Consider the following 23,945-nt stretch of genomic DNA (forward strand, 5'->3'; position numbering starts at 1 on the left):
GAGATCTTAGAGTGGGGCCCTGGATGAGAGGAGCGGGGACCTTCCCCGGCTCCCCCCTACTCCCTCCACGTGCACATGCATACGTGCATATTCCCACTCGCACCCTGCCCCGTGGACTGTAAAATGACGAAGGTCAGGTGTGGGAATGGGGGTTCCTGGCACAATGCTCAGCATGGGTGTGGGTGTGGGTGTGAAGGGGGATGCGAGGGTGTGTGCTGGAGAGGAGGGGTGGCTCTCGAACCTGTGAGAGGCCTCGATGCCAGGCCTCTGAGTTGACACAGAGCTGGGAGGAAGCTGGTGCAAACCTTAGGAGCTCACTCGGAACCGTGAAGATCTCACCCCTCCGCGCCCCCAGCACAGAGGCTCCCATGCCCAGGGCTCTGAAACCCAGCAGAGCTCTTCCCCGCCCGGGCCCCTGTCCCCTACCCCTAGTTTGGGCAGGGCACACCTGAAGGAGAAGCTGCCATGAGGGCCTGGGAGCAGGGCCCCCCAGGAGCTGAGAAGAACTCAGTACTGCTGAGAGCTGGGAGGGCCCCCAGAGGAGAACCATGGTGTGGAGGCTTCGTGGACTTACACAGACTTGAGCCAGGATTTGTTTATTTTTTAGTTCGTTCAATGCTTTTAACTCTTTTATGTGAAGTACACACATTCAGACAAATGCACAAAACATAAATGTGTCCGCTGCTGTGATTTATCACGGGTCCCACAGGTCAAAAGGTGCAGCCCAAAAACTCCCCTGCACCTCCAGTCACTCCCCCCAGCTCCCTGCATAGATCCCACACCTTGACTTCTAACTCTAGTGTTTCAGTTTGCCTGGATTTTTTTGGTTTTTTTTTTAAGATTTTATTCATTTGTTTGAGAGAGAGAGCGCGCGCGCCAGCACGAGCTTGCGCAAGAGAGAGCAGGAGCTGGGGGGAGGGGCAGAGGGAGAGGAAGAAGCAGATCCCCGCCAAGCAGGGATCCAACGTGGGGGGGGGGGCTCGATTCCAGGACCCTGGGATCATGACCTGAGCCAAGGCAGATGCTTCGCTGACCCAACCGACCGAGCCACCCAGGCGCCCTAAGTTGGCCTGGTTTTGAGTCAAATCTCTATGGAATCATAGGGTAGGTACTTCGCGTCCGACTTCTTTTGCTTGAGATTAAGTGTGAGAGCCTCCTCCCTGCGGTTTCGAGTAGTTGGTGCTCGTTTATTCCTACCGCTGTCTATATTCCATTGTGTGAGTATGTCTCCGTTCTACTGTGATGGCCATTTGTGTGATTTCCACTTGGGATTAATACAAATAATGCTGCGAGGAATGTTCTCACACCTGCTGCTTGAGGCGGGATGCACACGTTTGGTTGGATATACACCGGGCGTACAACCGCAGGACCATAGGCTATGCCTGCGTTCGACCTGAACAGTACCCAGCGGGTACTGCGTTCGACCTGAACAGTACCCAGCGAGTACTGCATTGAACCTGAACAGTACCCAGCGACCAGGCAGTTCTCCAAAGTGATGGTGACCGTTCAGCTCCCCCCAGCAGTGAGGAAGCATTCGGCTTGTTCCACCCCCTCCCTCATCCACATTTGACACGGTCAGGATTGTTTAGTTCCGTTTTTGTCATTCTAGTGGGTGTATAGGAATATCTCGTTATGGTTTTAAATGACTAATGAGAGCGGGCACCAATTCACATGCTTAGTGACTTATTCTGTCAAGGGCCAGTTCACATCTCTTGTCCATTATTCCCTTGAGTGGTCTTTTTCGTACTTATTTGCAGGAGTTATTTTTATATCTGAATATGAGCCTATTATCCGTCCCGCATGTTGCAAATATCTCCTATTGGTCTTGCCCACTCATCCCCTTAATAATGTCTTTTCATGAATAGAGGTTCTTAACTTAAATGGGCCAAATTTATCAATCCTTTCCATTTCTGCTTGTGCTTTTTTGTGTCCTGTTGCTCAAAAGCGTTCCTTCCCCGATGTTCTTCATGGTATTCTTATCTTTGTCTTCTAGAAGCCTTACTATTTTACCTTTTACACTTAGATCTCCATCTATCTGGAATTTATTGTTGCTTACGATATGTGACGGCAGCCAAGTTTCCCCTTTCCCATATAGATGTCAAACTGACACAGCAGCATTTACTATAATCACAGTCTTATCCCTGCAGCCCTTGAATGCCATCATTGTCATGGATCGAGAGTCCATGTACATGTGGGTCTGTTCCAAGGCTCTCTATTCTGCTTCTTTGACCTACTTATCAATCTTGGCACTGATATTAGCCTGTCTTAATTACTGTAACTTTATCATAAGTCTTGATAGCTGATAAAATAAGTCTTCCCAACTGTTCTTATTCAAAAATATTTTAGCTCTACTTGCCCTTTTTATTTCTCAGAATCATATAGAATTAGCTTGTCTATTTCTACACACACGAGTTATGATTTTGATTGGAAGTGCATTAAATCTATAAATCAATTTTGGAAAGAACTAACTCTTTAAATATTGCATCTTTCAATCCATGAGCATGGTATGACCTTCAATGTCTTTAGATTTAAATTATTTTAAATTAGATGAATAATATATGGATATATTCTTATTAGAAATATAAAATTAGGGGCCCCTGGCTGGTTCATTCGGTTAAGTGCCCAACTCTCAGTTTTGGCTCAGGTCATGATCTCAGGGTCTTGAGATCAAGTCCCATGTTGGACTCCATGCTGGTCAGGAAGCCTGCTTAAGATTCTCTCTCTCCCTCTTCCCCTCCACCACCCCCCCAAATTTATGCACTCTCTCCCTCTCTCTCTAAAATATATATTTTTTAATATATTCTATTAAAAACATGTATGATTAGAAATGAAACAAGTACTCCTTTCCCTTCCCAAACAGAGCAGCAGCCACTGTTCTTATATACCTGTATGCATGCCAGTGCACGCGTGCACACACACACACACACACACATTTTGGATGGGATCATAGCAATTTGCCACGTATTTAATAATATCGTGCAGACATCTCTCTGGGTCAGAACAATCTGCCGAGGTTGCTCTGTGTGAGTACTGCTGTAGCCAGAGACTGTGTGTGCCCTGGCGGAAGTCTATGGGCTGAACTCACTGAGCATCCTGGAACCTACTCTTGCACACGTGCGTGTCCCTCTAGGAGATTTAGTCCCGCAAGCGAAGAAACCCATCTGAATGCTGCTGTAATTATTCAGAGCTGACATAATCCAAGCCGGAATGGGGCGGGGAGGGAGAAAAAGGGCAAATTTCCTTTTCCAAAATAATACGTGCTTCCTCTTGACAGTCTCCTGGGCCACCCCCCCCCCCGTGTCGGTCCCAGGGCTGCCATAAATGGAATGCGTGGGACCCAGCAGAGGCTGGGCGTGGAGCCCAGCGTGAGGGCAGCAAGGACGAGGAGGAAGGGGTCTGACCTGCTGATTAAAGCAGCCACTGAGCAGAAACGGGGCAGGGTGAGAGTGGGATGAGAACCAGGTCACACCTGGCCTGGGCAGGGCCCTGTGCCCGCTGCCGCACGCGCTGACCCTGAGCTTCTCAGCAGCCCGAGGGGTCTGAGGCTTAGCAAGGTGGAGGGACCTGTCTGGGCTCAGTGAGTCAGTGGCCACCCTGGGCTTCTGACCAAGGCCTGACCGCAAGGCCCTGTGTGTGTGTGGTCTCTAGGCCAATGCTGCCCAATGACACCAGATGGGCCCATCTAGAGGTGCCAAGGCCTGGAACTGAACTGGGGCTGGGGAGACGGACCCCGGACTGGCACCCGTTAGAGGGAGTCCGGCCAGAAGGCTAGACAGTGGCAGGTGACAAGTGGCGTCTGATGAGTCACCGCTGTCTGGGAACCCTTCTCCAAGGAGCCAGTGGCCCACACGCAGCAGGTGGAGGCAGCAGCCGGGAGCCAGGCCACCTCCCCAGTCAGCAGGGGGCCCAGGTGCGAGTTGGGGGCAGAGCTCTGCTTCCTGGAAACTTGAGGGCCTGGCTCAGCCGAGGAGCCCCCACTCCCACATGCCAGGCCTCAGGAGGGCCACGGGCCACCGGGGCTTAGCAAACTCTGCCCTCCTCACTTCCCTCCTCCCACCTCCTCCCCCTCTACCGACCTTCCCGGCCTCACATTTTGGTTCCTTTTTTATATTTATATCCAAGAAATACCCTTTAAAAAATTTTTTAATAAATAACAGTAGGGAATTTTTTTTTAAGATTTTTATTTATTTATTCGACAGAGATAGAGACAGCCAGCGAGAGAGGGAACACAAGCAGGGGGAGTGGGAGAGGAAGAAGCAGGCTCCCAGCAGAAGAGCCTGATGTGGGGCTCGATCCTGTAACGCCGGGATCACGCCCTGAGCCGAAGGCAGACGCCCAACCGCTGTACTACCCAGGCGCCCCTACAGTAGGGAATTTTTTACCACAAAACAAATGCCACCAATGTAGCCCATTCTTCTCCTACGCAGAACGAGGGCAGCGGGATGGCACAGTGCTTACGAACACAGACTCAAGGGCCAGCAGGCCCGAGTCTCAAACCCTCTCTCTGCCTCTCATTAGTTTTGTGACTGAGCGAGTTACACGCCTCTCTGCGCCTTGGTTTCCCCGTCACTGCGATGAGGATGATGACAGGCTGGATGCGAGGCTCGATGTGGGGACTAAGTGAGGGAGGGCCTACCCGGGACACAGTCGGTGCTCGGAGAGCACCCGATATAAGGACTTTTGTCACGCCTAACCAAAGACAGAGCCCAGCAGCCTGGCCCCACCTCATTCCCTAGATCTTGCAGCTGGATCCCAGCCCTGACCTCAAGTCTTTAACTGGGGCTCCTGGGCCTACCCTATGTCTCTTCCTGCCCCCACCCCCCGGGGTGGTAGGGGGCCTGTGGCCTGGGCTCAGCCCCAAGTAGCATTCACTGGGAGTTCTGAGCATTCTTGTCTGGGTTCTTAGTGACATGAGTAAGGACGGGGATTAGAAAAGGGGAGAAGGAGAAGGCAGAGAAGTGGCTTGGAGTTAACCAGGCCCTGAAAACCTGGCCCCGGGGTCTTTCGAGTCTCTACCACTCATGGGCTCCCTCACCAGGGGTGTGAGCCCCAGGTCCCTCTCCGTTGGCATCACAGGAAGAGACATGGCCCCCGGGAGAGACCCTTGGCATGACTGTTCTCCGTGGCCAGGAGGCATGGAGGCCAAGTCATTCCCACCCCCTCAAGGAGTTGCTAAGACTCAAGGGCACAGCTTGGGGTTCAGTCTGCTCCTTGGCCTGCTGAATTCCAAATGGGGGTGCAGATGTGGAGCTGGGGCACGGGTTCTGAGCTCTGGCACCCCCAGGAGATGAACAACTACCGGCGGGCCATGCAGAAGATGGCGGAGGACATCCTGTCGCTGCGGAAGCATGCCAGCATGCTGGAGGCCGAGAACCGCGTGCTGAGGAGCCAGCTGGCCCAGGGGGAGGGCGACGAGGAGCAGGACGACACCAACAAAGCCCAGAAGCTGGATGAGGGTATACGGGACCCTGAGAGCCTCCGGGTGCCCACCCGAGCGCGGGCTCTGGAGTGTGGGCCGGGGTGGTGGGGAGCCTTTCCCAGCTCTGCCTGCTCCTGGACACCGGTGGGGGCCTCTCCGGGATGGGGAATGGAGACTCCAGTCCTGTCTCGAGCGTAAGGATGGAGAGACGCCTGCCCCTGCCCCCCAGCTGTGCTGAGCTGGGCGATGCCTCCTCCCTGAGCCAGCTCCCCCACCCCACCAGTGTCCATGAAGCAGAAACTGCTGCTGAGCGAGCTAGACCTGAAGAAACTGAGGGACAAAGTGCAGCATTTGCAGAATGAGCTGATTCGAGTGAGCTGGGGCTGGGGGTGGGGCAGAGGGCCTGGGGAGCAGAAGGGAAGGGAGCTGGGGGGTATCCAGAGCAGTGTCTGGGAGCAGAAGGGAGAGAGGCATGGAGGGAAGGGGGCACTGCGGTGGAAGGCTCAGCGGAGGGGTCAAGGGTAACCCCGGACACCTCTCCTTTCCCCGCCCCCCTGCCCTCCTCCACCTACAGAAGAATGATCGAGAGAAGGAGCTGCTCCTCCTGCACCAGGCTCGGCAGCCGCAGGCGGCACTGCTGCAGCGGTGCCAGGACAAGCTGAAGAAGATGAAGGCTCTGGAGGAGACTGTGCGGCACCAGGAGAAGGCAGGTGCCCCCGGGGGCCACGCGCCAGGCGCCAGCCCCGGATGGGAAGGTGCGGAGCCCCCCTGCCAGCCTAGCCTTCGCGCTCTGCCTTCCAGGTAATCGAGAAGATGGAACGGGTGCTGGAGGACAAGCTGCGGGAGAGGAAGGAGCCCCTGCTCAACAGGCTGCAGGGAAAGCCCACCACAGGTGAGTCTGCTCCCCAGCTTTTGTTCCACCCCCGCGGGCCTGGCCTTCCCGGAGCATGGGCTTCGGGAGCAGAACTGCGGCAAAGGATGCTACCCCGCACCAAGGCAGGCAGTGAGGGGCTCCCAAAGGTCCCCTGGGCTCCCTTCTCTGCCAAGAAGCCCCTCAGGACACATGGGGACAGTGTGTGAGCCAGGCTAGAAAGACAGGGGCCCCTGCTCAGACCCACAGAGAGGCCCCGCAGACCGGACTGAGCAGACAGTCCCGAGAAGAGGGGCTGCCCGAGCCCTTCCCGGGACTTCCGCGTCTCCCCACGTCTTCAGAATCTGCTTCTACCAAACAAACAGCACTTTTTTGTTTCCTCCACTGTCCTTAACCAAAGCCACCTAGAAGGGCCAATCTGAGGCAGGGGATGAGTGGGGGAGAACCAGGTCCCACCGTCCCAGGCTGGCCAGACAGACAATTTCGCTGAGCCTTCCGTGCAGGCTCACGGGGAACCTCCATGTGCCCGGCCCCTGGGCAGCCTTCACTGCATAGGGGTGTTGGGGGAGGGGGGCCTTTGGAAAACAGTGCAAGCTGGGGCTGCCTTTCAGGAGCCCCGAGGTCATCCCAGAGTGGGATGAGAGAGGGGAAGGCAGCCTAGGGAGGGCAAAGGCCCCAGGGAGTGACAAGGGCAGGAGCAGAGAAGGGAGGAAAGAGAGAAGTGAAGAGCCAAAATTGACCCAGGACCCATGGCAGGGGAATGGTTATGGAGAACACAGGGGTCAGATTCTAAAGAGCCTAGAATGATGGCCTGAAGCATGTGAATCTGATTCCCCTGGCAGCAGGGAGCCATTGAAGGCTTGGGAGCAGAGGAGGGGCAGAATGGAGCAAGATGCTGGGGCAGATCAGGCTGGGGGCAGGCAGTCAGGAAACCCGTCTCACGAGCAGCTCTGGCCACGTCTGCAGCTTTCCCCGTGCTCTCAGCCTCTGGCCTTCCCCCGGGGTCTATGGGAGAGAACCTGCCTGTTGACGTGTATTCAGTCCTGCTGGCGGAAAACTCCAGGCTGCGGGCCGAGCTGGAGAAGAACAGTCACCAGTCGGCTCCCATCATTCTGCAGCAGCAGGCGCTGCCGGTAAGAGCCGCTGGCGCACGCGGGGCCTGGGGCTGCCTGAACAGGCCGCTGGGTGCTCAGCAATAACGCACAGCACAATCCAAGTTGAAGACCACGATCAGGAGCTAGGCCTCCCAGGGTCTACAGTGTGCCTGGAGACCCCTGGAGCCCCAGCTCTCAGGCCTGCCTCTTTCCTCCTGGGGAACACACACGGGTCTGAACACACCTTTGCCCTCCTCTTGCAGCCTGGGAGAAAGCAAGCCCCTAATGGCCCTTGACCTTTGATCCCTGACCCCTTTTGCCACCTGGCTGGCCTGCACTTGGACTCCACACGAGCCTCTCTGAGCTCCATCCTGGAGCATTTCCTGGGATTGGTACAGCCTTGGAGAGCCCTTTTCCCCCATCCCAGGTGGACCCCAGGGAGTTGGGAGCAGGAGGAGACCTGGCAGAGAGACCGCAAGAGACAGATGGCCCAGGCCACTCCAAGGGCACAGAGGCCCTGCCGGCACAGGTGGGTGCCCCTGGCCCTGGAAATGCCCAGGCCCCGCTCCATCTCCAAGGCTGCCGCAGGTGCCCCTGCTTTACGCAAACCGAAAGACAAGACATTTGGAATTACAGAAGAGGGGTGGGCAGGAGACACAGGAGGGTTTTTCTCTTCATCCCAGGACTTACAGGAGGTGAGTTCTGTTTGAAAGCACCCCTGATGCGTGAACACCTGGGTAAAGTGCGGGGACAGGGGAGCCCTCACTTTACGAAAAGACTCCTCATGCAAGATTCCTTTCTGTGCATTTTATATTTAGAAAGTAACGTGCAGAAACTCCGTATAACCAAAATCCGTGGGGGAAACAGCGGTGAAGAAAGCACCTGCCATTTCAATGTCAACTTCGGGAAAGAGGGTTTGGCCCTGGGTCCGAGGCTCTGTATCGGGGAGCTGAGCTGGGAGCTCAGACCTGGCTGGTTTCTGCCTCGATAGCTCACGGCCTCCTGAGCCTGCACAGCTGTAGTCCCCAGCAGGAGCCAGATGTGAGCTTCTGCTTTGCCCACAGGATCTCCTTGCCAGTACTTCAGACAAGTTCAACCTTCTGGCCAAGCTAGAACGAGCTCAGAGCCGGATCCTATCCCTGGAAAGCCAGGTAGGTGAGCCAGGCAGGCGTCCATCAGGCTGGGCAGGCCCACCACTCAGCAGCCCTTGACCTGAGTCAGGCTCCAAGTGTGACCAGGGTTATGGCTCAGCGTGTGCCCAGGGTCAGGGCTCAGTATGTTGTTGGAACTCAGGGAAGGTCCATCTGTGTCTTAATCAGACTGTCATTTGGCCCCTCCCCACCCACCCCTGGCACACCTGATGTCTCTGGAAGGTAGTGAGCCCACATTGCCCAGGCTCTGGTTGCCCTGCTCGCAGGGATGGGCCCTACTGCCCAGCGGGTCCCCATCTGTCCCTCTCCGTGTCTGCAGTTAGAGGACTCAGCTCGACGCTGGGGGCGAGAGAAGCAGGACTTGGCCACGCGGCTGCAGGAGCAAGAGTACGGCTTGGGGCACCCCTCAAACCCCGTCATCACTGACCTGCCTGTGAGTGACCTCTCTGGACAAGCTCCGTGGGGTGCAGGCAGTGGGGCTGGCAGCTGCCACCCCCGACCCCGAATCCCTGGGCCCTGAGAAGAAATGCCTAGGGGGACCCGCCCCACGCTTGAAGTCAGAAGACCCGTGCTCGGTTTCTGCCCTGTTGCCATCAGGAGCCCTGGCCTGGTCTCCATGCCCCACCTGCCCAAGGGGAATAGAAAGCCCCCCGAGATCACCCCCTTCCCACGGGTGGTGGTGAGAATCAAGGGGACATGGCCATGGATGTAGGGTTGCCCCCATAGGCATTTCTGGAATGCTTTGGCACTGGCTGTACGTTAGCACTGGGTTTGCTCCCGGGCAGAGTAGCTGTGACCCCCACCCAACTCCAGAGCCCCTAAGGCTCTCCCCATGAGTGCACCTTCTTGGCCCCTGCAGTGCTGCCCACCTGCCAGGGAAGGGGGCACGGTGCCAGAGAGAAATGCAGCTGGCTTCGTCCGCACAAATAGGCCTGTTCGCAGCTGCCCCTCGAGCTTGGCCCCAGGCCCCCAAGCCTCCCAGAGCAACACCCCTGATGGCTCCTGCTCTCAAGCTGACAGGGTTCTGCTCCTTCCCATTCCCCTGGAAAGGACTGATGGGGCGGCGGGGGGGGTGGGGGGGAGCTGACAGGGAACGCAGGGCTGCCTTTGCAAACTCACCTGCTGAGACCTGGGGGCTCTTGGAGAAACTGGGCGGGCCTGCTGTGGTTAAACAGGTTTGGAACCCTTTGTGAAGGTATGGCCCACTGTGTTCAGACCCTCTGAGGCCTGGCTTGCCAGGCATGATTTGATGGGTTCCCTCACCGGGGGGAGGGGCATACTCACCTCACTTTGCTTTGCCACAGAACTCCTTGGCCCACGCCAAGGATCACAGGCGACCCTCGAAGCTGGACCCCCTGATGCCCAGCTCGGAGACTAAGCTCAGCAAGCCCTCAAACTCCGAGAAGACCTGAGTCTTAGCTGACCTTAGTAGCTGGAGCAGGCCTCCCGCTCTGTGTGCTGGGGACTCTCATTCCACCCCCCAATGACTGTATTAAATGCCATAGGTCAGTGAGCGTTCACCTCTTTCCTGGAGTAGGGCAGCCAAGGGGGCCCAGCTTCCTCCTGCCGGACCCTACTCTGAACCCAGGCCCTCTGCTGAAGCCCTATAGCCTCCTGCCTGTCCCAGAAGCTACCATTTTGGGAGAGCAAGGGCCATAGTGGACCCAGGAGGGCGGGGGAGAAGAGGCCTTCCGAAGCAGGAGCCCTTCTAGACCTCCAGAAGAAATGAGATGACCAGCTCTTTTGGGAAATGTGAGGGAGTGTGGGACTTTCCACTTGCCCCCAAGCATCTCATATCTGAAATCCTTTCTTTCAATTTTGATTTACCTGTTTCTCGGGAAGGGAAAGACTTAAAGCCTGCCTGTGGCAATCTATTACATAATAGTGTGAAATACCCCACTAACTGAGCTAGGCTGAGCTGTCAATGTTGTGTCCAAATACAGCCAGGGACAGTAAAAGCAGATGGGGCCCGGGGAAGGAGCCCTCCGCTGAGAGTCAGGAGGCCTGGATTCCAGCTATAAGCATGCTGTGTGACCTTGAATGACTCAAGCAACCTCTCTGGGCTTCCATTTCCCCCATCTATCCCATGCAGAGCTTGGCTTCTTTGATGGTAAGGCCCTGTCCGGCTCTAACATTTCTGAGTCAAAGACAGCTCGGGCCCAGAGAAGAGAAAGGAAGTGGGAAGGAGAGAGAAAGACAAGAAAGAGGATTGTGTGGCAGGGAAAAGCAGCAAGGCTCCAAGAGCGGACTCAGAGCCTGCAGATGCTGGCAGAAGAGACCAAGACGGCGGGGCTGTTGTCCTGAGCAGGAATAGCTCCCCTGTCTGCCTGCAGGACTTAGACCTGGCTAGCAGAGGGCCGGGAAGGATCAGGCACCCGATCAGGTCAGGAGTTACGGAACTCAGAAGGGGTTAAGAGGGCTGAAATTGGGACCAGTGTCAAACAGTCCGAATAATGCACCAAAAACTCAGCCACAGTGTTCTTGCCTACTGCCCAGAGCTTGGACAAGTGGGTACATCCCCCTAGAACAGGAAGCTGAGGCCCAGGGAAGCCCAGAGAAAGGTCAGGTAGGGTAAAGAAAGCATGCTGGCCTCTTATTCTCTAGGTCAGCCCCTTCACACCAGACCCTCGCTCACAGGCTTCAGCCCTAGCCTCCCCCAAAACTCTAGCTGGGCCTTGGCAGGAAGTCCTCAAGACCCCACAGGGAACTCCCACCCAAGCTTCAGCCAATCAGAGCCCAGCAAGAGCCTCACTCCCGTTAGGTGGCCCTGCTCAGAGGCCAGGATTGGCCCACACCTCTCAGGCCGCCTGTTCCCTTCTGCCTACTGCTCTAGTAGCTGCCCGCACAAGGGCAAGCCCACCGCCTGCTCTGCCTCACCCCTACCCCAGGCAGCAAGGAGGTCGATCCTACAGGCTCCTGCGTTGCTGTATTTGGGGGCAGGGGGTTGTTCCAGCAGGGAGGGCTTCAAGTGCAACTTCCCGGGCCCCCCATTCATGCTCAGATCCCACTGTTGACCCAGGCCAGGGAGCATCTCCACAGGAGTGATGGGTGCCTTGGGCGTCAGATAGAAATGAAAACACTTCACGTAGTTCAGCCATTTATTGCGTCCCTGGGCAGGCGAAGAGGGGGAAGAGGTGGCGGGAAAGAGGGGTGCCCTGGCTGAGCTGGGCAGCTGACCACTGAGCACCAGCTCTCTCTTCTCAGAGCCGGTCCCAAAGGAGCAGGGGAAGGGGACCGAGGACTGAAGAGCAGAGAGCACCAGGGGTGCCACCCTTCGGGCCTCCCTCCAGCACCCCTGCTGGCTTGATGGGTGGCGGAGGCAGTGTCCACCCTCTCTAATCACACCTGGGGTGGGTCCTGGTTGAAGGGTCTGAAGGTGAAGAAGATGGGCTTGTCGGGCATCAGGATGAGGTTGAATGTGGTGCCCACATCACTGAGATGTTGCATTTCAACTCTGAAGTTCTCCAGAATCTGAGAAAGAGGTGGTGGGCTTAGGGGAGAGATGGGGAGGGGCTGTCTCCCCCGGGGCCAGGCTTGTTCACCTATAGGTGTCACCTGCCGCGTGTGACTCAGGGAGATCTAAGGGGTCAACTGCCAGCTCCTATTTATCCGGCACAGTGCCTGAAAATGCACCACTAGGGCTTTGTCCCCTTAGCTCTACAAAACCTTGCCCCCCCATACCCATCCTGTCACCACGTAGAGGGAACAGAGGGCCAGGGGGCACCAGTGGGTAACAAGCAGATTAGCCCAAAAGAGGAGGCAACAGTACATTAGCCCAAAATTGTGGGGGAGGAGGAGGGCAAGTCATGGGAGACAGATGTCCCCAGGCCTGTACTCCCTGGGCTCCGGACAGAAATGGGAGTAGGAGGGCCCGTGCTTCATTCGGGCCACGGCCCGCCCAGGCTGCCCCAATGTCCCCGGCCGGACTCACGTGGATGAGGAAGAGGGTCATCTCGAGCTCAGCGATCCGCCGGCCCACGCACTGGCGCACGCCCCAGCCAAAGCCCAGGTTCCGGAAGTGGATGAGGTCCTTGTCTTTACCCAGCCATCGGGTTGGGTCAAACTTGATCGGATTGAAGAAGAAGGTGGGGTCCTGGCCCATGGCATAGGTGGACACCTGCACCAACGTCTGGGGACAAGGTGGGCAGAGGCCTGAGTAGAGGCCTCATCTACTCACAGCCTGGAGCGTAACTCAGCTCCCCGTTCCCACCCCCAGCCCGGCTGCGCAGCTTTCCAGCGCAGGACGCTGCCTGCTCTGTGACCTTGAAAAGGCCCCAACCCTCCCTGAGCCTCGCCCATCAAGTGGCCATGACCGAAGACTCAAGGCCGGGGATGGCCCTGGAGTTGTCCTGCCTTCGCTCGGCCGCAGAGGGCTCCCAAGACCCAGGCAGCCCGTGGCACCTCCCTCCTAACCCCAGGCTCCGGCAGCATTCCAGAGATCAACACCGCTATGCTCAGGACCCCGCCCTTCGTTCACACTTGGACTGCTGCTGCCAAGGACTGCACCATCCAGTTCCAGGAAGACAGAGGGACCAGAAAGCCCCATCGCCACCGTCTGTGTGGGACTGCAGTCCGCCCCCAGCCTCCTCTGTCTGTCTGGCAGAGCTGGCAGCAATACACCACCACCAACCCCCCCCCCCCCCGCCCGGCTGCACCTACCTTGGCGGGAATCATGTAATTCCGAAGAACCAAGTCATTTTCAAGGTATCTCTGCAGGGTCACGGAGATGGGGTGGAGTCTGCCAGAGCAAGGCATTGAGGCGCTGGTGCCCTGAGGCCTGGACACCCCGCGCGGCATCTGAGCCCCAGCTACCACACCCCGGGGGGATTCAGGACACAGGAGCCGTACTCATACTTCCTCCCTCCCTACTCCCAGCTGTCTCCCGGGACTTCTTGCCACCTGCTACCAATCCCCTCCCTTGTGCCCTGCCCAGGGATCTGGGGGATGAGGCGGGCAGGCACAGGAGGGCCGGGCTTGCCTCAGTGTCTCCTTGATGCTGGCTTTGAGGAGCGGGACCAGCTGCAGCATGGCGCTCACGCTTCCCTGGGCCTGGCGCCGGGCGGCCAGGACCTCCTCCCGCAGCATCTCCTGCACTCTCAGGCTGCGCGCCATCTCATACAGGTGCCACTGCAGAGTCACGGACGTCTGGCCGCACGTGGGCGGTGTGGACGACAGGGAAGACCTGTCACTCCTGAGGCCTCTGAACCCGTGCTAAATTTTCATTTCCAAGAATCTCTGCCCACCCTCGTGCCTGTATCCAGAGCCGACCATCCGCCAAAGCAAAACACAGTTCTACAGGCCAAAGTGCAAAAAAGCCTTCCTCACCACCTGCGCAGGAATGCCTGGGGCAGCCCTTGTCCCTGTCCTCGTCCTTGACGTCACCAGAGCCCACCTGTTTCCTCAGCCAGTGGAGTCACCCATACAGCCAGTGCCTTCTTCCAGAGGACTCCCAGCGGGCTTTGGAAGCCAAATCCTACTTCTGTAACGGTTGTACTCCCGAATGACTACCACTCCACCCCTCTCCCGCTAGACCTTCCCCAAACCTCAGCACTTGCCTGTGGGAGCATAAAAGAAAGTAAGGCCCAAAGATACTGACACCAGAACGGCCAGCCCTGTTTCCCCATCGCTGTTGCAGTTAGCGTGCGGCGAGTTCTGAGACGGACCAGCTCGTCTCGGTATTAGCCGGAGACGGTGACCATGAGCCCTACACCGGAGGTATGAGGAACACTCACCAGGCCCCATGGCCCCAGATTCTTCAGTGGGGGGACCCAGGCTGAAGCCGCCCTCCCTCCTACAGCCAGGACATGTCATCTTACCAAGGATCATATTTTTATCCAGGAGCTTTAGACACTCTCTTTCTTCCAGCAGGAGCACTCGGGGGGAAATGCCATGTAGTCACCTCTCAGCTGAAAACCCTTATCTGGCCCCAGAAGCTCATGCCTGACCCCCGGGGCCCCCCAACACCTGCCTACTGCTCCCAGCCCCACTGCTCCCCTCTCTCCAACATGCACCTCATGTTCGAGCTGCACTGAGCTACACGTGGCTACTGAAGCCCAGAAATCTGCCTCGTGCCACTCCCTCTTTCTAGAATTCCCCTCCCCAAACCAGGAAGCAAGGACATACTCTTTCTTTAAGGCTCGGAGCAAACGTGTGTATTTGTTTTATTTCCTCCAAGACCTGACACAGAGTGGGTACTCAGGAGATATTTGTTTAATAAAGTAGTCAAATAAGTTCCTGGCTGTGTGACCTTGACTAAGTGATTTAACCTCTCTGTGCCCCAGTTTCCTCATCTATAACTGAGGGATAACAGTAACGTATCTCCCAGCGTTGTTTGTGAATACTCAATGAGTGTACATGTGAAAGCTTAGGCCCCTGCCTGCCATAGAGGACAGGCTTCATAAATGTTGCCTAAGGATGGCAGCTTTGGTGCTGGTGAGCTGTTTGGGAGATGTCTTCTACATAACTGACAATGTTTAAAATATGCTCAAAGGCTCGTCTGCAGCCTGTCCCATAGACCAACACTCCTCTGTCAGCACAACATAAAGATGACACCTAGGAAAGAAGATTAACACGGGGGCTTTGACAGCGGCTTCTCCCTGGTCCGGAAACTCTCCGGCTCCTCTCTACTCCCGCCAACAGCCTCCAGACACAAGCTGAATTTCAGCTCCTGTACGGCGCCCTCTCCCTGTCCTACAAGGCCACGTTCCCTCTCCCCTCTTCTCAGCGCCCTTGGTCCTGGGCACTTGCCTGGCCGTCCGGCCCTATACCGCGCAGTGGTGTCATCTGTGCACGTGCTGCCTCCTTGTCACGGGATGAGTCGTGGCCCACCAAGCTCACATGTTGGAGTCCTAACCCCCCAGTAACTCACAACGGACTGTATCAGAAGATAAGGCCCTTTACGGAGCAAACTAAGGTAAAATGAGGGAGGTCCTATGGATGGGCCCTAATTCGTAGGACTGGAATGTTTATAAGAAGACGAGATTAGGACACAGGCATGCCCACAGACCGCGTGAAGACAGAGGGAGAAGACAGCCATCCACAAGCCATGAGAGGCCTCAGAAGAAACCCTCCCAGTGAGAAAACAAGTTTCTGTTTGTTAAGCCACCTGGTGTGTGGCACCTTGCTCTGACAGCCCCAGCACACTAATATGCCCTTCCTCTCTGAGCCGTTTGGGACATTTGAGGTCTCTCGTATTCATCTTTGTAGTCTCAGTGCCTGAATCCCAGCCAATAAACACTACGTCATTAACCCTCACTCTCACGGCAGCCTGATACTGGAAAAAGGGAGGTACGCAGGCCAGAGACGTTTTGACATTCCAGAAGTTTCTGGGGTACTGTCCTGCCTGTGGAGAGGACCTGAGGGAGGCACGACAGAGCAGGCCTTCAGGCACTGAGGCTGCCGTGGGGGACTGAGGTCTGGAAGGGGGGATAGGAGACAGCAAGGAGACCCCGGGGCAAATTCCACTGGCTCCCAGCTCTTCTGAGGGTCTGCCTGCCTCCTGAACCGAGTGTGTGCTGTGTCCTCCACCTGCGACGGGAGGGCTTCTCCCTTACAGACCCCACGCACAACCCCACCACCTACTCGCTCCCTTCTCACAAGCAAAGAGAAAATGGTGGCTCGGCCTCCAGGCATGCTCCGTGGGTGCCGGATGTGACCTCACCCTTCCAGGAGATCAGGATTTAAGAAATGCAACCAGGAAAGGGAGACCCACCCCACGGGGGTAGGGTTCCAGGGGACGAGGTGGACTGGCGGGGAAGGGGCCCAGGGCCCAGCAAGGGCCAGGACGTGCCGGGGGACCGCCTCACCGTGTCCACACCCCCGGCCAACATCTCCGTGATATTGGCCTTGACATCCTCAAAGAGCAGCTTGTTATTTTTTAGGAGGCGGTGGAGGATGCCCGGGTAATTGTTGACGTCTCTCTTGTGCCTCAGGTCCCAGTAGAAGTTCTGGGTGTAGATCTCGGCTGTGCAGGAGGGGAAAAGAAGTGAGCTCTCTGCAGATGGGAGGGAAGCTGAGAGGCAGGACGGAGGACTGGGGGTTCAGGAGCTCAGCGTTCTAGCGGCCCCTTTCCTGAGCACACACTCTCTGCTAAACCCTTCGCGGCCATCTAATTCCTACCACAGCTCCAGGGGGTAAGTGATGTCTTCCCCATTTTACAGATAAGGAATTAGAAGTCCTAGAGGGTAGTGACTTGCCCAAGGTCATTGGGGTGTCAGGGGCAAAGTGGATTTGACTCCAGGTCTGGCGTCAGCGCCATACCCCATCAGCCTTCTGCACCCTGCCTTACCAATCTCTCCCACGAAAGTCCTAATCTGTCACCAAGCACGGCGGTGTCTGAAGCACTGGCCCTGAACCCTCTGGGGATCCTGGGCTCCTCTGAAGAATATGAGGAATGTCTCTGATCCTCTTTCTCCAGAAAAATCTAACCATCTCCAACAGCCAGCCTTTAGCCCACCATGGCCAGGGGTTTTGGAGCCTCCCTACCTCCCCTCCCTGCCCACCAGAGGGCAGAGGCTTCTTACTTCTCTCTCTCTCCCCAGGCCTGGGTTTCCCACCCTCTGAGGCAGACAGGGTTCTCCTGGCCCCTAGACTTGGCTACCCAGGATGCAGCCTTCACCTTTATTGAAAATCACATCCCATGCAGCCACATGGTCTTTCCAGGTCTTGGTCTTGAATAGACGGAACAGGTCTGGGGGGAAGGTGAGCATGGGGACACTGGTGTGGAACATCTGGTAGACCGCATCGATGAACCGCTGGGCCTCAGGGTCCACTCTCTCCTCCAGCATCCCCAGGCGCTCCCCGAACATGACGTTGGTGATGGCTGCAGAGGGAGGCAGAAGAGCCCCTTCCAACCTGGCCATCTGAGGGTCTCAGCTCCCAGGAACCCCACCACCACCCCCACCAACACATAGGATATCCCGCACCCAACCTCAGACTCCTTCAGTAAAGAAACTGAGGCCTGAGTCCCCAAAGGCTGAAATTGCAGGGCTGAGGAGAACTGCCTTCTGGCAACGACTCAGGTCCTTCAAAGGGGCATGTGGAAGACCCTACAAAGCGTGGTGGGAAGCAGAGTCTCCAGCAGAGCTGGGAAAGCACCCGGGAGGGTTGAAACTGCTCCCCCCACCCTTCCACTAGCACCCCAAGCAGCCTCTGGGCTTTCCTCCTGGCAAGAGAGATTTCTCATCCATAACTGAACAAATCAGCCATTTCCTGAAAGAGGTCAGACAGGAGACTAGGGAACACAAATCCCTGGTTAGCCATCCATGACCCACTCTGGCTAGACCTAAGAAGTCACAACCACCCCAAGTGTGTCCTGCCTGCTGGGTCAGGAATTTGAATGTTAATTGCATACCAAACTCTGGGCATCCCAAAGCTCCTGCGGTGATCGCATGATCCCCATCAAGCCACGAGGCCTTCGCATGTACTGTTCCCTCTGCCCATACTGCCTGACCTCCTTACCCTATCTGTAAAACTCCTACGCATCCTCAAATGCCCAGTTTAGATTAACCACCCAACCCTCCCTCCCCCTCCCAGACCTCGGAGGTCAACATCCCAGGCGAGAGAGAGGCAGAGGCTGTGTCCAGCAGCTCATCCCAGAAGCCAACCCCAATGCTCCTTCAGAGTCCATGCTGGGTCTTAAGGTAGGAGGCTGTGTTCTCCCACACGCAGGACCATTGCCAGGTAGATATAAGCCCCTTACACTCAAAGGCGAAGCGAAACAGGTCATCACTGATGTCCCCTGAGAACTTTCCAGAGCCCTGCTGCTTGATGCGCCTCTGCAGGACTTTGACGAAGTCCTGAGACACTGGGTCCAGCAGGGGGATGAAGTTCTTTATGGCCTCTGGAGCCATCACCTCCTGGTTCAGGGCCAGCCGGTCTTTCTTCCAAGCTCCTGACTTCCTGAGAAAACACAGGCCCTCAGGCCCTGATGGTCACAGACCCCACAGCTGGCAAACACAGAAGGGGCTGACTTGGCTGAGCCACAGCTCAGAGCCCCTCGCTCACGTCCACCCCCAACACCCTGGGCCTCCCACCTCCCAGCTGCTGCCTGGCCTGGGGAGGGGATAGGAAGAAAGAGGGTGAGGGAGAACAAAACCCCCACCCCTCCTCCACTCCCTCTGCCACCCTGTGGCCAGGAACTCCTACTCTTAGAGCCTCTAAGTAACTTTCAAATCCTCTTCTGTTTGCCTCACTGCCGGCTGCCTTCCCCTTCCTCCTGGCTGATGCTCGGCTCCTGCCATTCAGCGCCTCTCTCCCTACGTCACCTTTGCTGGCCCTGCACAGACACAACAGACCGATCTCTCCTCCTCCGCTCCCCCAACGGGTCCCATTACTGATGTCTGCGGAGGACCACAGGTGTCCTGAACTTGGTTAAGGGTAAACCTCAGTTTACAGCCCAACTCGAAAGTAGGTCCATGCTAAGCCCTCTTTGTAGTTTGAGGGCTTTGCCTGTTTATAAGGATGTCACCCCAGACTCACCAGGCAACATGAAAACTAGAACTTGACAGTAACTTAAATGCGCCCACCCGGTCCTCCCACCTGCTGCCTCCCTGGCTAAGGGGACCACCAGCCCGACCCCCTTGCTTGCCTTTGTATATAGCTTTATCCGATCTATAGCTATTCCAAAGCATACTCTTAAAAGCTGTATACTTGTTTTAAACTCTTAAAAACGTTGTCATGATTTGGTTTTTCTACTCGGTTTTATATTCCTAAGTATTGTCTGGATCGCGGCTGGTCACTGAGTCCATCCACTTTGACTGGTGTGGGTACCTGCTCACTCACTCTCACTCCCGTTGGGCACTTAGCTGGTTTCCTGGGCTTGGCTGTTAGGAACAGCCCTGCTGCAAACACTCTAGCTCCTGTCCCCTCCGGACTCCATTCTTTGTGGAGTCCGTCCCCGCGCGCAGAACTGCTGTCTTGTACCTAGGTGAGTATCCGACGGCAGGAGGGAATGTCCAGCCATTTTCTGAAATGGCGGCCCCAGTGTTCACTCCCACTAGCAAGCTACGAGAGCTCTCATCTCTGTACCCTCAGCAATCCCTGACACGCACATTTTAAATTTTTGATGAGCGATTTGGTGGAATATGGCATCCATTACACTTAAATACACTGACTTGTCTGCATTTCTCACTGTAGACAAGTCGTGTGTCTACGTTTCTCCCTGTAGACTCGCAATAGCGGGGCCCTGCCCTGCTTGTCACTGTACCCCAGAGCCTGGCACATAGTAGGTGCTCAATAAGATGGGACTTAATGAGTGAACCAATCAAGGAGAACTTTTCTAGGTCTTTATTTACTCGTTACCATCTTCATCCTGAGCACTTCCTGAAGGCTGGCAGAGTAATTCCCTGTCCGCTGTTTTATGGGGACAGGAAGATGCCTGGGATTTGCCTAGAGGGCCAGCCAGAAAGGCCCGGCCGTGCCCCTGCCACAGCTCTCTGTCATCTCCCTCCAGCCCCCCGGGAGATGGCCCAGGACTCACTTCAACAGGACGCCGAGGGGTCTCTGGTAATACTGGTGATAGGCCACCCAGGGCGGGATGCAAAAGCGTTCTGGAGTGGGACCCTCGAACTTAAAGAGAAGGGCCACATCTTCGGGGTCGATGATATAAACCGACTCCACACTGCCCAGCTTCTCCCTGGAGGAATGGAGGAGACGGGCTATGGCGGATTCCAGGAAAGCCAAGCAGGCCCTGGGCAGTCAGGACGGGTCTCAGCTCATCTATAACGGCGTCAGGGCCTAGAGCACAGAGCAAGCAGTCCTGGGAGTGCATCCCATTCCACACCGTCCTCGCTGTGGGACCTGAGGCAAGGCGCTCACCCTCTCTGAGTCCCAGTTTCCTTTTTTATAAAATAGGGATACAGTACCTGTCTCACAGGGGCGCTGAAGGACAAGATGATAAAGTCTAGACATGTGACTCCTATTAGGCATTCTGTAAGTGACAGCTCTATGCTCATGGTCACAGTAGCGGCTGCCATACAAGGGCATGTCCCCAGGACCTTCAAGTCCTTGCTCCCACGCTCTTCCACACCCTCAGCTCCCTCCCCCCATCGCACCCACTGCAGAGCTCAGGAACAGCATGGTCATGTCACCACTGGAGTGACTCAGTGTGGCCTGCTACGTGGGCAGTCGGGACACCTGGCCAGCCAGACGCTTCTAGGCTTTAGGATTGAAAGGCTGGGAGTGGCCACCCTGCCTCTCCTTGGATTCCAGCAGAGCACTTTGTCTCTATTCAAACAAAACCACAGGTAAAACATTAGGCCTCAAGCACCAAGCGCAGATAATATGTCACAAAGCATTTGTAGGCGGTCTCTGGGGGAAACTGCAGAAAAGTCCACTCTCATGCATAAGAAAGTAAATTCAAGATACAGTATAAGGCAAAATATAAAAATATACAGGTATAAGCCAAGTTGTCTCCCCTCCTCCTTCCTCAAAAGGAGGGAGGGAGGAAGAAAGAGGGGAGGGGAGGAGGGGGGGAGGAAAGGAGAGGGGAGGGGAGGGGAGGGAAAGGGAGGGGAGTGAAGGGGAGGGGAAAGGGAAAGGGCTCTTTAACCACTGAGGCGTTAAGCCCCATCCTGCCTTCCCAAGTCTTCTTGAGCTTTGTCCGTGGCCTCCCAGAAAATCCCCTCAGTGTTTTTCCAAGTGTCCTCACACCGCTATCTCCATCCCCCCACCCCAGCTCAGTAAAATCCTTGAACTGCTATTATTATTACCAATTCCAACTCTGGGAATCTAGCCCAAGGCAGTGATCTGATGCGTGACAATGATGCCAGATGGATAAGCATCGTGTCTAATAGCAAAATATCCCAGAGAGGGCTTGATGTCCACTTTACAGAACTGGCTTCAATCAAATGGCTTATCCACGCTACGGACCACCATGCTGCCTTTTCAAGATTTTTTATTTATTTATTTGACAGAGATAGAGACAGCCAGTGAGAGAGGGAACACAAGCAGGGGGAGTGGGAGAGGAAGAAGCAGGCTCATAGCAGAGGAGCCTGATGTGGGGCTCGATCCCAGAACGCCAGGATCACGCCCTGAGCTGAAGGCAGATGCTTAACCGCTGTGCCACCCAGGCGCCCCCACCATGCTGCCTTTTCAAATCATATTAAAGAGGGAAAAGAGGAAAGAAGTCATCCAGATGTTGTTGTAGGACCCCCACCAAATAGCATACATAATATATTCACATTCTTAATGCTACATAAATATTATCAACACTGAGATTGTATCTGATTGCAATTTCCATTTGTGCCTGCCTGTATTTTCTGAGTTGTTTAATCACATGTACTCAGAAGTTTATCATTTCCGGGCCTTAAGTTAGAACAGAACGCTAACACCGAGCTAGGAGTCAGACAATTGGGGTTCCAAAGGTAGCCCCGGCTTTGCCCTGTTGAGCTGTGTGAACTTGACAAGACCCTTCTCCTTCCTGACCTCAGTTTCTCTATCTGTAAAGCGTGAGCAGTAACGTCAGATTCAAGGACGTGTCGAGAGGCTCTGATGATGGTGACTCAGGAAACAGAAAGGGGCTTGGTAAAAGAGGGCGTTCCTCCCAGAGGGAGAGGAAGCAGGGGAATAGGAGGAGGGAAGGAGCCATCTCCCCGAAATGAGGAGCAACATTTCCCAAACCTGGCACTCAGCCCGGGGGCTCCCTGCTTCCAACGAGCTGTAGGAAAGGCACCTTGGACTTCAAAAGGGCTTATGGGAGGGGGAGGAAGGAACCTGACGAATGAGCAGTGGGACCCCTACGCAAAGATGCCTGCCCTCCCACCCCAAGCCCACCACCAAGCTGGCCAACATATCCTATCAATGCCCTTTCCCCACCTTGACCCTTTCACTTAAAGTAAAATGCACTTTCCCTCCCGGTGTCCCCTCCCTGCTCCCAACTGGCACCTCCACCGCCCCCTATCCCCCTTAAGTATCCGCTCAGAACAGAACCCAGGTGTGGCTTGAAGGCTATGCACCTCAGAAACTGTCAAACCAGAACAAGTGTAGCTCTCAGACCCCACCCCGTTCAGAGGCTAAAAGCCCAAAGACCCTTCCTCCTGGCAGAAACCAAGGCAGATGCTTGGAGACCAGGAGCTCTAGCCAGGCCAAGCGGAGGGGACAGAATCAGCTGCTCCCGATTTGCACAGGGCTGAGGGGTGAGGCCAGCATCCCAGCGGGACAGGGATCTAGCTGGGCGACCAGGGCAAGAAGGCTCACCCCTCTGAGCTTCCGTCGCCTCCGACAATGCGGATGACAGCTCTGAGGAATCAACTGTAGGGAGGCGGTTACCAGAGCTTGTCCTCTTACCACTTCCCCCCAGGGAAGTTTCAAAGAGCGTAGGACCTGAGCAGCGTGGAAGCCTCAGGGCTGGGAACAGAACCCACTGTCTGGGAAGCCGTCTCCCTTCTGCCACCATCCTCAGGCATGGAAGAAATGAAGTCAGAAGTAGGTCACCTGGGTGGCGCAGTCAGTTAAGCACCCGACTCTTGATTTCGGTTCAGGTCATGATCTCAGGGTCGTGAGATCGAGCCCTGCCTCAGGCACCGTGCTGGATGCGTGGAGCCTGCTTAAGATTCTCCCTCTCCCTCTGCCCCTACCCCCCCCCCAAAAAAGAAAAGTAGACAAGAGTCTGGAGTGGCAGACAGAACTTCTGGGGAAGGGGAGTCCAGCAAGGCTTCCCAGGCCCCTGTACCTCCCTATCCCACCAGCCCCACACTGCCAGGCTTACCTATAAATGGGGCCATACTTCTGGAAGTTCTGGACCTGGTGGTAGTGGATTTTCTGTGAGCCCATCTCCCTCCAGAAATTGTATAGATTTAGCCAGCCGTTGTTTCCAGGGGTGGGGATCTCACTGAAGGGGCGAGGAATCTGAGTGGAGATACTGGCCCCTTCCCCGGTGGGCGCCCTGGGATGACCCGGACCCTCCCACATGGTGCTCAGGAAGGTCTGGCTGCCTTTGACCAGGACTGAGCGAAGAGGAAGCCCCTTGGCCAGCATGCTGTCCCCACGGTGGCTACAGTCCCTGCTCTCACAGCAGCGGGCCTGCCAAGGTGACTCCGGCCCTGGGCCCCTGTGGTCCAGCTTATAAGCACCAGCTCAAGGCTAAGCGAGCTGACAAAGCGGTCAGCCTCCCTCCATCTCCTATTGGCTCCAGCCCACACACAGCCCCTCCCAGACTTGGGGTGCCAAGGCTCAGTCTGGGATTTCTGCAGCCAGAGAGGCTTCCCAAGGCACAAGGAGACCTCCCTGTCTCTGTCCTCACTCACAGCCTCAGCAGGCCCCTGAAATGGCCAGGTTTGTGCCTTTCTTCTGCTGGGGCCTCCTGCTGCCCCCTGCATTGGGACCCAGCCACTGGCAGACAACTCCCAGGACATGTGGACAACTTGGGGTTGGAGGTGCTTTTAAGGGGCCCAGGAGGAGGTGAGAGCAAC

The 23,945-nt window shown here is 56.0% G+C and overlaps 2 protein-coding genes across 2 annotated transcripts in view; one reads left to right on the plus strand and one right to left on the minus strand.

Moving 5' to 3' along the window:
- The window catches only part of CCDC33 (coiled-coil domain containing 33), a 109,415-nt gene extending 98,990 nt beyond the window's left edge, over window positions 1-10,425 (plus strand). The window contains exons 13-20 of the mRNA XM_044391948.3: window positions 5,285-5,445; window positions 5,686-5,791; window positions 5,994-6,125; window positions 6,221-6,311; window positions 7,257-7,423; window positions 8,449-8,535; window positions 8,855-8,968; window positions 9,840-10,425. Of these exons, the coding sequence (XP_044247883.2) occupies window positions 5,285-5,445; window positions 5,686-5,791; window positions 5,994-6,125; window positions 6,221-6,311; window positions 7,257-7,423; window positions 8,449-8,535; window positions 8,855-8,968; window positions 9,840-9,947 (966 nt within the window). The 3' untranslated portion in view covers window positions 9,948-10,425. The remainder of the gene's footprint in view (window positions 1-5,284; window positions 5,446-5,685; window positions 5,792-5,993; window positions 6,126-6,220; window positions 6,312-7,256; window positions 7,424-8,448; window positions 8,536-8,854; window positions 8,969-9,839) is intronic.
- Window positions 10,426-11,624: 1,199 nt separating this feature from the next.
- LOC113240963 (cholesterol side-chain cleavage enzyme, mitochondrial) lies at window positions 11,625-23,511 on the minus strand. Its single transcript, XM_026478508.3, has 9 exons — window positions 23,243-23,511; window positions 20,015-20,170; window positions 18,236-18,435; window positions 17,153-17,356; window positions 16,341-16,498; window positions 13,514-13,680; window positions 13,195-13,273; window positions 12,467-12,664; window positions 11,625-12,006 (listed from the first exon to the last, which is right to left on the minus strand). The coding sequence occupies exons 1-9, from the start codon at window positions 23,509-23,511 to the stop codon at window positions 11,875-11,877; spliced, it is 1,563 nt and encodes a 520-aa protein (XP_026334293.1). The 3' UTR covers window positions 11,625-11,874.
- Window positions 23,512-23,945: the final 434 nt, after the last annotated feature.

Source organism: Ursus arctos, unplaced genomic scaffold, assembly GCF_023065955.2.
Source record: "Ursus arctos isolate Adak ecotype North America unplaced genomic scaffold, UrsArc2.0 scaffold_28, whole genome shotgun sequence".
Classification (NCBI taxonomy): domain Eukaryota; kingdom Metazoa; phylum Chordata; class Mammalia; order Carnivora; family Ursidae; genus Ursus; species Ursus arctos.